This window comes from Prionailurus viverrinus, unplaced genomic scaffold (genome assembly GCF_022837055.1).
Source record: "Prionailurus viverrinus isolate Anna unplaced genomic scaffold, UM_Priviv_1.0 scaffold_57, whole genome shotgun sequence".
In the NCBI taxonomy this organism is placed as follows: domain Eukaryota; kingdom Metazoa; phylum Chordata; class Mammalia; order Carnivora; family Felidae; genus Prionailurus; species Prionailurus viverrinus.
This window is the reverse complement of record NW_025927619.1, coordinates 9,971-22,000: the sequence shown is the minus strand read 5'-3', so window position 1 is coordinate 22,000 and position 12,030 is coordinate 9,971. Positions and strand designations below refer to the sequence as shown.

General features: G+C 44.2%; 1 protein-coding gene across 1 annotated transcript; it reads left to right on the top strand.

Moving 5' to 3' along the window:
* The first annotated feature begins 9,932 nt into the window (after window positions 1–9,932).
* On the top strand, window positions 9,933–11,651 carry LOC125159680 (Y-box-binding protein 3-like). Its single transcript, XM_047848222.1, has one exon. The coding sequence runs from the start codon at window positions 10,097–10,099 to the stop codon at window positions 11,210–11,212; it is 1,116 nt and encodes a 371-aa protein (XP_047704178.1). The 5' UTR covers window positions 9,933–10,096; the 3' UTR covers window positions 11,213–11,651.
* The last annotated feature ends 379 nt before the right edge of the window (window positions 11,652–12,030 follow it).

Below are 12,030 nucleotides of genomic sequence, written 5' to 3'. Positions count from 1 at the left end.
ACCTAGTCTGCTGTAAAGCAAGGAACAGACACGGTAATTTCAACCAAGATGATATAAGGATGGCACATAAGCACATGAACAGTGTTCAACATCATTAACTATTAAGAACATGCAAACAAAATTAGCCAACCCACACCTAGTTGGATGACTAAAACCACACACACACACACACACACACACACACACACACACATATATCATTCTCAAAGTGACAAAATTATACTAATGGAGAATACATCAGTGGTTGCTGGGGGTTGGGCCCAAGGTGGTGGTGATGGAACAGTTGTGTATCCTCGTTGTGGTGATGGTTACACTAATCTATACATTTGTTAAAATTCATAAGCCAAAGGGAAAATAAAACAAATTTTACAGTGTGATAATTTATAAAACTAAAACTTAAAAACCTATGCACACACACACACACACACACACACACGATATACCAGTACACACCAATTAGAATGGCTATAATTAAATGTGCTGATTTTATCAAGTGCCGGTAGGGATGTAGAACTTGAAAACACCACTGGCATAAAATGTAAAATGTTACAACTACATTGGAAAACGTGTTTGGCAGTGTTTTAATCAATTTAAGCTGCCGCAACAAAATACCACAGACTGAGTGGCTTATAGGCAACAGGAATGCAGTTGTTACAGTTCTGAAGGCTAGGCTGTCCAACATCAAGGAGCCAGCATGGTCACCTTTTGGCAAGAGCCTTCTTCCTGGTTTGTGCCGGGTGCCTTCTCACTGTATTCTCACTTGGTGAAAGGGGTGAGCTAGTTCTCTGGAGCCTCTTTGACAAGGACATTAGTGCCATTTTTGAGGGCTCTACCATCATGACCGAGTTACCACCTAAAAGTGCCCCCCCCCGAATACCACCACCTTGGGCATTAGGATTTCAACATGTGAATATCGGGGGGACACAAACATTCAGACAGGCAGTTTCTTAAAATATTACACATACACTTGTCATATGATCTGGTCATTCTAGACCTAAGAAATTGCCCATGTGAAAGGAAAGCATATGTATATGAGTGTCCAGAGCAGCTTTATTTGGGGAAAAAAAAAAAACAATGAAACATTCCTAATGTCCATCAACACAAGAATTGATGGAAATTAAAAAAAAACAAGAAAAGTGGTATTTCCATATAATGGAATGCTCCTAGCAATAAAAGGAAATTAACTATTGATACACACTACAACACCAATGGATTTCAACATGGTGAGTGTAAGAAGCCAGGGAAAAAAATGAGTATATACATTATTATTCAATTTATTTAAAATTCCAGAAAATGCAAACTAATGTATATTCACAAAAAGCAGATCAGTGGCTGCCTGGGGACTGGAAAGAGTGAGGAGAGGCAGGAGCCAGGGATTATAAAGGAGAAGGAGCAGGAAATTCATCACATGGAAATGTCACATCGAAATTGTGTGTGTGTGTGTGTGTGTGTGTGTGTGTGTGTGTGTGTGTGTAAGGAAAAGGCAATAAATAGGATTACGTGGAGTGCCTCCAGGTTGCTGGCAAGATCCTAGTCCTTAAGGAGGGCAGTGATCACACATTCTGCCATATTAATGTACAAATGAGAAAATAAATTAGTTTTATATATGCTTCTATATTTGTGAGACATTTAAGAAAATATATGTAAACACCGTAATAAAGGCCACTGTCCAAGTTCCTCTCTGCTTCTCCCTGTGAGTGACCTCATGTGGCCCTGTGTGGTGTGCCATGCCTTCCATCCTCTGAGGGACTAGGAGTAATAAACTCTTCTTTCAAAGGCAGTTCTCTCCCTTTCTGTCATTTTACCATACCTGATTAAAGCTAATCCTGGGTACATGTTAAAACAGAAGGCTGGCAAGTCCAAAACCCGTAGGGTGGGCTGTCAGGCTGGAGACCAAGGGAGAGCTGATGCTGCAGAATCCCTCCTGATCGGGGGGAGGTCTGTTCAGGCCTTCAGCTAATTACATGATACCCATATGTATTAAGGGGGACAATATGATTCACTCAAAGTCCACCTATTTAAATGTTAAATCTCATTCAGAATACCTTCATAGAAACATCCAGAACAAAGTTTGACCACATATGTGGACACAGTGGCCCAACCAAGTTGACACATAAAATTAACCATCACAAGTCCACCTCTGGTCATCTTGGTACCCATATGCATCCCCTTAAACTGTACTTAATCTTCAAATAAAGACAGTAACAAGGTCATACTTCTACCTATCATGATACAATTATCCTGCGTACAAACAAAAACACACTATCCCTTTCACCACAAGAGGATGCAAAGTCATTAAGAGATGTTTACTCTCTCTCTGATATCCTCTAACTTAACTACTATGATGCAAATTTGACAATGCTTAAATTATATATCAGTTCAATGTATCTTATGTCATAAGATAAGAGGATAACGGAAGAAAAAGTTATTAGACAGGTATAAATGCAGGAACATATTTCTAACAAAACAAGGAAGAAATACTCATAACAATTAATGTTTCCCTTTCTGTAACTAGTCACGTGGCCATAGCTGGTATTCATAACTACCTTCTTTTACTACTCATTCCACATTTCCTTGGTCCTCAGCAAGCACCTCAGCTGGCCATGGTTCTTTATCTGGTAGGGTATCCCAGGCCTTCATTCCTGAAGGACCTGGACCATTAGTAGTCCTTCCTGAATTTGGTTGTTGTAGTTTTCCATTGAGCTTAATTACAGGGCATGTTATTACTAAGGGAGGCCTTAAGGGGCCTCCTGTATTCTAGACATACTCTTCCATGCCTCTCTTGTGGAGTGACAGTCCAATTTCCACTTGGTGGTCAGGATCAATAACTTCAGTCAGCACACTAATTCCCTTCTTTGCCTGCTGATTGAGGGGCGTGAAGAGCCTAAAGTGGCTGGGTGGCAGTCTTATTTTCCAATTCAGTGCAATCATTATTGTGTCTCTTGGTGGAGGTGTTCCTCCCTTTGGAACAAAGACCTCTATCCAGGCCAGTGGAGCATAAGGTCATGGGGACAGGAAGCCAACTTTGTGCTAGTGGATCACTAGGGTGTGACAATGAGTGGTCCAACTCCCATTTACACCCTTTGATTCTTGGACCTGTGAACCCTGGCTATGGCAGAAATAGCACCATACGTCGGATGGTGAATCAGAGCATATACAGCCTCCTGGAGAGCCTTGCCCCAGCCCTGCAAGGTATCGCCACCTAGCTGGTGCTGTAACTGGGTCTTCAAAAGTCCTTTCTTAAGAGGACCTGACCTCCCCTATATTCAAGAGGTTCTGTGTCTATAAACTGGCTCAAGTCTGGGAATTAGTTGAGGGGATGTGACTATTTTCATTTCCAAGTTAGACTTTTGTTCATTTGACCTAGAATTTTTGTGGCTATACAGATCAAAGTAAGTATTTAGTAGGCTTCCTAAATGTTTCTCTTCTAGGAACATCATGATCAACTAGCCAATGCTATAGGCCCCTGGAAGCCAGACTATTCTAATTCCTGCTTTGACTATGCTGTCCATTATGGTAATCATGTCCACCTTACCTTTGGAGGTTGAGTGATGCCACTTGGCCCTTGCCACCCAGGAATACAATTACTCCCATTGCCTTTAGGTTCCTCTACTCAGTAGCAGCGATTCTCACTGTAAGTTCTGGTCTACAGATAAGAGTGATGTCCCAGCAGGCCCCTAAAAGTGAGGTAAAAAGTGTAACCCACCAGAAGGTGTGCTCTTCAAGGGTGGAGTTCTTCAAGGATGCTGGGGCTCCCCTCAAAAATGCATTTCTCACAGTCGTGGTGAAGGGTGTGCCCTGCAGACCCTCCCAGGGTAGGTGAGTAGGTCTTAAATGACAAATCTACTCCAACATTCAAACATCCCTAAGACTTTAAATCCTTTCTTCTACAGTAAACCAAGGGCAGGGCTTGCATTTCTAGCTCACTTACTGCAGACTACACTTTGGATCACGTGTTAACCAACCAAAGTTTCAGAGCCCTTTCTAACTTTCTGTGCTGCAACATTAAATGAAGCATCTCTGCTTAGTGGGCCCATGTCAATAAATTCACCCTAATCCAAGGATATGTTCCTTACACCATTACCCCACATCCTTAATATCCATTCCCACACATGTCTCCCTATTTCTGTCTGTATGAATTAGAAAAAATCTAGTAGCTCTTTTGGAGTGCAGTACACCTTCTCATGGGCTACACGTTTTACCTCACCTTTAGGGGCCTGCTGGGACTTGAGTCTTGTTATAGATGTAGAAGCAGAGAGAGGTGGTCGGTGGGAGGGTCCTCAGGGGCATCATCAGTGTCTTTCAAGGAAACGTCCTCAGGCATTATGTTTTCCATTATACTTTCTTCAGGCAATGCAGGGCTAATCTCTCCTCACTGGGGATGGAGAGGCGGCTTCTACTAGTAACGATGACTCATGATGTTAAGGACTCAATGTTCCCAGTTTCATTACTGGTCTTCCCCCATGTTCCCAATCCCATCTTTAGGATCCCATTGCTTCCCAATTGATGCCTACACTTTAATGGTGGATGTGCAGTGAGGTTTGGAATTCAAGTTCCATTGTAATTCAGCCATTGGATGAGACTCTCATCTCAGCCCTGTGGCTCCAGGAGATAAGGGGTCTCTTTCAGGGTAGATATAGAAACTTTCAGGCCAGACATAGAAGCTTTCAGGTCATTTATGAAGTGTTTGAGTGAGGAATTTGAATCTCTGAGCTCATTCTTTTCTTTTTCCCACTTTGTCCAGTGACACTAGGAACAACCAACAATTCCCATTGTACTCCTTAGTTTCACAAAAAATATTTTAACGTATCATGTACATGCCCTCTCAGATCCCTGCCTTGTATGAGTATTTGATTAGGAGTATGCAATAGTGATATTTTGTGTATCTCTATTGCCACATCAGGCCATAGACTATGAGTGTGCTCTTTACTATTGGAAATAGAGTTATTAGTGCCTTTAAATATAATCAAATTAGAGAACCAACTCCAGAACCCCACAACCAATTCAGAAAACTCATCCTTAACATTCTGTTCTTTAGAAAAAGAGAAAGAGAGAGAGAGAGAGAGAGAGAGAGAGAGAGAGAGAGAGATTCTGTTCTTTAGAGCCAGTTCTGGTATCAAAATCTGCATGAGTCAGGGTTCTGCAGAGAAAAAGAACCAATAGGATGCAGTGTGTGTGTGTGTGTGTGTGTGTGTGTGTGTGTGTAGAGACAGACAGACAGACAGACAGAGATACAGAGAGAAACAGAGACAGAGAGACAGAGAAATTTATTTCAAGGAACTGGCTCGTGATTACGGAGACTGGTAAATCCATAGCCTGCAGGACTGGCTGACAAACTAGAGACCCACATAAGAACCAATGTTGCAGCTCAAGTCTAAAGGCCATCTGCTGCAGAACTGCCTCTTGCTCAGGAGAGGTCAGTCTTTTGCTCTGTTCAGGACTTCACCTGATTGGATGAGGCCCACCCACATTATAGAGGGCAATTTGCTTTGCTCAAAATTCACGGATTTAAAAGTTATTCTCATCCAAAAAAACACTCTCACAGAATCATCCATAATAATGTTTGACCACATATCTGGGCACCATGACCCAGCCAAACTGGGTCACATAAAATTAACCATTATGCTTTATCATTTCTGTCCTTCTTTCACTCTCTCTTCCTTTATTTTTAACACATGGCAAAATGTTCACAACTGTTGGTTTACACATATTTTTTTTTCACATTTTAGGCATTTATATTTCCTTCTTACATGCCAGAAGACTGCATTTCAGAGAAGTGAGGTGATTTTCTCAAGGCCAAACAGTCAATATTTGGCCATCCCAGGAATCAAACCCAGATCTTCTGACTTAAGATTCCTGGCTCTTTCTAATGATTTTAGTTCCCCAAACCTCAGCTGAGAGTGCACTGAAAATTGCGACACTGCCCATATTTTAAACCACTTATTGACATCCATAGTATCTCTGGAGTCACCTTGGTTTCTGTGATGTACAATTTGCAGGATGTGGGGCAAGGGTGGGCATTCTCAGTGCCATACTCTAGATTACTTTTTATTATTTCTGGATGTATTATATTACCTTTATGTTGCCTTGGACAGATAGCAGCACTCAAGAGACAGTGGAGTTGATGGTGTGGTTCTGGAAGGAGTAAGATGGATAGGGTTCTCTTTTCCATTTAGCCCATTTACCTTTTGAACAGGAAGTGCCAGTGAGTCAGTCCAGTAATGGCTGGGGCATTATTATTAAGCCTCCGCTCCTTAGGCTGCCACCTTATTTATTCTTCACAGTAGATAATGTTATCACCTTTTACAATGGGCCTGGATGGACTCTGCTGTCTCAGGTTCAGCACCATTTTGTGGCTGAAACAGCAAACAAAGTTTTTTATTTTTATTTTTTTAAAAGATTGTATTTTTAGATGATAAGCCTCTTAAATGTTAATGAATCAGATGGTATACCTTAAGCCTGAATTACCCTCTATTTCATTGACAGCTTTTTAATAATAGGAATTAAATTATATGCTTCACAGGATGGGTGGAGAGAGGTGCAGAATAAATAGACAGAACCTTGGGAATTCAAGCTGGTGCAGCCACTCTGGAGAACAGTATGGAGGTTCCTCAAAAAACTAAAAATAGAACTACCCTATGACCCAGCAATTGCACTACTAGGCATTTATCCACGGGATACAGGTGTGCTGTTTCGAAGGGACACATGCACCCCCATGTTTCTAGCAGCACTATCAACAATAGCCAAAGTATGGAAAGAGCCCAAATGTCCACCAATGGATGAATGGATAAAGATGGCGTGATATATGGATAGATAGATAGATATAGATATATAGATATAGATATATATGTATATATGTATATATATATATGTATATGTGTATATATATATAGATATATATATATAGATATGTATGTATATATGTGTATATATATATGTGTGTGTGTGTATATATATATATACACACACACACACACACACACACATATATATTGGAGTATTACTCGGCAATCAAAAACAATGAAATCTTGTCATTTGCAACTACGTGGATGGAACTGGAGGGTATTATGCTAAGTGAAATTAGTCAGTCAGAGAAAGACAAAAATCACATGACTTCACTCATATGAGGACTTTAAGAGACAAAACGGGTGAACATAAGGGAAGGGAAACAAGAATAATATAAAAACAGGGAGGGGACAAAACAGAAGAGACTCATAAATATGGAGAACAAACTGAGGGTTTCTGGAGGGGTTGTGGGAGGGGGGGATGGGCTAAATGGGCAAGGGGCATCAAGGAATCTACTCCTGAAATCATTGTTTCACTATATGCTAACTAATTTGGATGTAAATTTTAAAAAATAAAAAATAAAACTAAAAACAAATAGAACCTGATGATTTCAATGAAAATAATACAATGGTCTCAACAAATTAAACCTTAAAGTTGAATTAATTAATTCATACCATATTAATTTGTTTTTTTACAAAACCTTTATTCTTGCATAAAATACCTACAAACCAGGAAAGTTTAATAGAGTTCCATGATGGCTCCAAGGCACTATCCTGTATATCACGATAACAACAACAGGAGATTCAAGAGGGCATACTCAGTTCGAGCCAGTGAATCTCATTGGCATCTTTGTGCCTGGTGCTGTGCTAGTGACTGTAAGGAATTCAAGGATGTAACCACTTTGAGGCAGGGGGGAGGGGGAAGGTATAAATTTAATCCACAAGCACACATTTCGGGTGACCCTTTAGGCAGCCAGTGTTGTTCCAGGCACCATGGTACTCAGAGAAGAAATTTAAAGTGTTCACTCTTTAGTGAGATTTAGTGAGCTTAGAATCTAGTTGGGAATAATAGTGAGACATAAAGCCTTATGCATCAGGGAAGAAGTAGAGTAGCCATTAATCGTTGGGCTGTAAGTGCAACTAGGTTTCCAAGAACGATATTGAGGTGGACTGGTGCATTTGGAAAGGGGGTGGGAGAGGATTGCAAAATGGAGGCTCAGAGGGCAGATAGGATTTATACAGACAGAGGAGAGGAGAGAAGGTATTCCTAGGAGAATGAGGAGAAAAGTGAACATGGGCACAGAGATGGGAATGAGCATGGCAAATGTAGGAAAGAGCAAGAAGAGCTCTCAGGACATGAAAGGAAGAAATGTTGGCAATATCATAGAACTGGCTTCATGGAGCCATGGAGTGCACAGTGGACTAAGAACCAGAGAGCCTGAATTCCCAAAGGTATTATCCTGGTTCTGTACTTACTACATGGGTGGCCTTGGTTAGGTCAGGTAGATGTTTTGTGCCCTGGTGCCCTGATTTACTCATGGTCACGTGAGGATACTGACAGTAGCCTGCTGCTCTCTCATGCTTGTTGCAAAAACCACAAGAGATGATGCCTGAAGAAGTGTTTTTTAAATAGAAAAATTAAAATGAGGACCCCTTCTTCCACTTTATATTACACCAGCATGGTGAAGAAACGGCTCCTGAGTCTGCAGTAGGGTTTGTTTTCTAGTCAGCTTCAGGCAGAAGGTTACTGCATGTGGGGACAGGGGGTGCTTCTTAGTTGACATGAAGGCAATTTTTGCCCCTGTAGAGGGCCAGGCCTGGAAGCCTCAACCCAGGGGAGACAGATCATCCATGCAAGAGGTGTTTCTTGGGTTCTCTCTGAAAGAGGTCCCTGTTCTCTGACATCAGTTGAAGGAAGTCACAAAACTGTACACAAAGGCCAGTGAGGTGTGGTGGAAAAAGACCTGGACCTGGAATGAAATATGTTTGCCCCATACTAAACATGTGAACTTAAGCAAGCAGCTTGCTATCTCTGGGCCCTGGTTCCCTCATCCGTCAAACTGAAGTAAAAACAACACTGCTCCACTTCCTTATAGAGTGGGTTATTGCAGGGGTCAAATGCACAACACATGAGAGGTTTCTGTAAACTCTAAAGTGGTAGGCCAACTTGGCTTATTTTTATTTTTCTTATTAATGAATGTAAACAGTTTTCTGACCAGTTGCTATCTACCATTTTGGCTTGCTCTATCATCACATCTGAAAGGTTATACTTCAGACAGCTAGTTGTACCTTACCACAGTATTAGCACTGCAGTTAGGCTGAATTCTTAGGGTTCCTGTATAATTAAACCAGAACTCCAACTTAGGATACAGATCACAGAGTCATAAACCATTTGAGGGTGGGGGAAAGTTTGGACCTGCAGTTAAAATACAAGGGCAAATTCACTCAGCTCTGTTTTACTCCACATGACCATTTGCTTTATGTGGGCAAGAACACAGAGCTCAACAGGGTTTTCAGAATATTCTAGTTAACAAAAGTGCTCCCACTCACCTTCACTACTCTACAACCCTAACACTAGTCTGGATAAACCTGCACTAGTTTAGTGTCCTCTCAGTACTAGCATTCTAGCACTGGCAGGCTTCCCCTATCTCTCTGCAGGAAAACAAAGAAAAGAAAAGAAAAGAAAAGAAAACAAACAACCCACAGTGGGCTTCTTTGATTGGGTCTTAATTTCATGTGGTTGCCATTTTGTCTCACCTTTACACAAAATGCCTCACCCACATATAGAGCACACAAGGAGTTGGAAGAGGACCAGGGTTTTGTGGGAGTATTTGGAGAGTGCCCTTAAGAAGGCTGGGAATATCTCCAACCAAGGGAGAGAGATGGAAAGTGGGTCGTCTCTTCACATCCACTCAAGCAAGCAAGAGGGTCTTCAAGAAGACCACTGCCTAGAGCTTCAAATGAGCCCCCTCTCCATGAGGGACCAAGAGGCACCTGGAGCACAAGGCAGAGCACATCTGCCCCGCCCCCCAGCCCAAGCGCCTTCTCCTAAGTGGGTGACCCCCATTGAGACGTCACCGCCCGCGGCAGCCACTGTTTGGTCCGCGTCCTGTTGCCCCAGGAGACGACGTAGGCCTTTCCAAGAGTCTCAGAGCGAAGCCAGAGAGTCCTTGGCCCCGACCGACCGACCGACCCTTCTAAAGTGAGGCTCCTGCCTCCAGACCTAGCCCCTCCCCACCCCACCCCACCCCCAATCGCCGAGGACCAGATTTCCCTCAAGTTCTCAGAGAAAGGAGAGCAAGGACGGCCTCATGAGTGAGGTGGGAGAGGTCACCCGCACAGAGGTGACCGCCTCAGTACCCCCTCAAGCCGCGCAGAAACTCCTGGTTTCCTTGGGAGGTGGAGATCTTCCCCGGGCCCCAGTGGCTGGCAACCTCGGCGGAGACGCGATCCCCAAGACCACCGCGGCAGGAGGCGCCAAGGGAAAGGTGCCCAAAAAGGTCATCGCCAAGAGGGTGCGAGGCTCCGTCAAGTGGTTTAACGTGAAGAACGGGTACGGTTTCATCAGCAGGCATGATACCCAAGAAGATGTGTTTGTTCACCAGACGGCCATCACCCGGAACAACCCTCACAAGTACCAACGCAGCGTGGGCGACGGCGAGATGGTCGAGTTTGATGTGGTGCAGGGCGAGCGGGGCACCGAGGCCGCTAACGTGACCGGGCCAGCGGGTGCCCCAGTGCAGGGCAGTCGCTACGCTGCCAACCGCCCCCGCTTCTGCAGGGGCTTCTACATCTGCCGCCGCGGGCCACCCCTGCACGGTCCCAGGGGCGCTGAGGAAGACGTCGACGAAGGTGAGGCCAGTGGCGAAGGCTTCACCAAGGCCCAGGGCCAGAGGCGCCGCCTGCCCGGCGGACCTCAAGACCAAAGGCTGCAGCGCTTTCCGCCCTTCCGCAGGGCCTGGGCCCTGTCTCGCGGCCCTTCGATCCTCGCTCCCACCAGCAGCCCGCGGCCTGCCCACCTGCCCACGTCTGCCCCAGCCTTAAGGCCCGAGTGCGCCCCTCGGCGGGGGCCCGGCCCCAGCTACCTGCTGAGTCGCCCTAGGGCTCGAGGCATCACTCCTGGTCCAAGACCCTCAGCAGGCATTTCTGAGGAGCTGGAGGCGGAAGACAAGGAAAGCGGGCGTGACGACGGAGGGCCGAAGCAGAAGCCCCCACCACGCTACGGATCCCGCCGCCCCAACAACCCACGCCACCGCCTGCAGCAGGTGCCCGGTGCCCAGGGCCAGGTCAACGTGGGAGGAGAAGGCAAGACCGGGAAGGGCCCTGCGGAAACACCCGTTTCGGTTGCTGTGGCCAAGAAGAACAGCGCCGCTGAGGAGGAGGACACCTTGGTCACTGATGTCCCCTCTGCCACCCAGGCCAAGTAACAACAGCCTGGCTCCCTCCCCGGGGACTCCCTGGCCTGGGCTGCAGGGGATTCCCCCTTGAGGAGATGATGTCCTTTAAAGCAACACAGCCCAAGCATCCACCTTGACTGTTAGATTTGTGCCCTTTTGGGAAAAATACACGCCTCTTCCCCAAGGTTTGAGGATAAACTACAAGATCTATATATTTCTGAATTCCCTTTTATCATCTGTGTTGGTAATTTCTGTACACACACACACACACACATACACACACCCCATGTCATACTCATGCACACACCTCTGAATTTATTCTTTTAAAAGATCTGACCAGGACCACAGCTATTATTCTGTGTCACCAGGGGAATTAGTTGATGGACTAACAAAAATTACTTTTATTTTTAATACAAAAACAAAGATGATCTGATATTGAATATTATCTTACATCGCTGTGTGATATTGCCTGAATGGTCATTTTTTCAATAAATCATTTCATGTTGCTTTTATCTATTATTGCTGTTGTCTGATTTAAAACAAAACACTCGTCAGCACAGAATTGTATTGAACCACTCCTTTCAGTGCTTTTTCGGAACCAGTTTTAGCAAACATCATACCTGTTGTTTGTTCTTTTTACAAGTCATGATTTTAAGGCTAATTGTGGACTTGTGGGAGGCGAGGGTTGAACATCTCAAGGATGTTCTAAAAGATTAGAATACACAGACAGGGAAGAAGTGTCCCCATCACATCCTCTTCCTCTGCCATTTGAGCAATAAATCTGGAGGGTGGGCCCAACTACCCACATTTACTGCTTAGGTGTTTATTCTATGACGCAAAACTCAAAG

Bases quoted from the DNA above. Each gene is read 5' to 3' on its own strand.
- LOC125159680 (XM_047848222.1), top strand. From the start codon at position 10,097: ATGAGTGAGGTGGGAGAGGTCACCCGCACAGAGGTGACCGCCTCAGTA.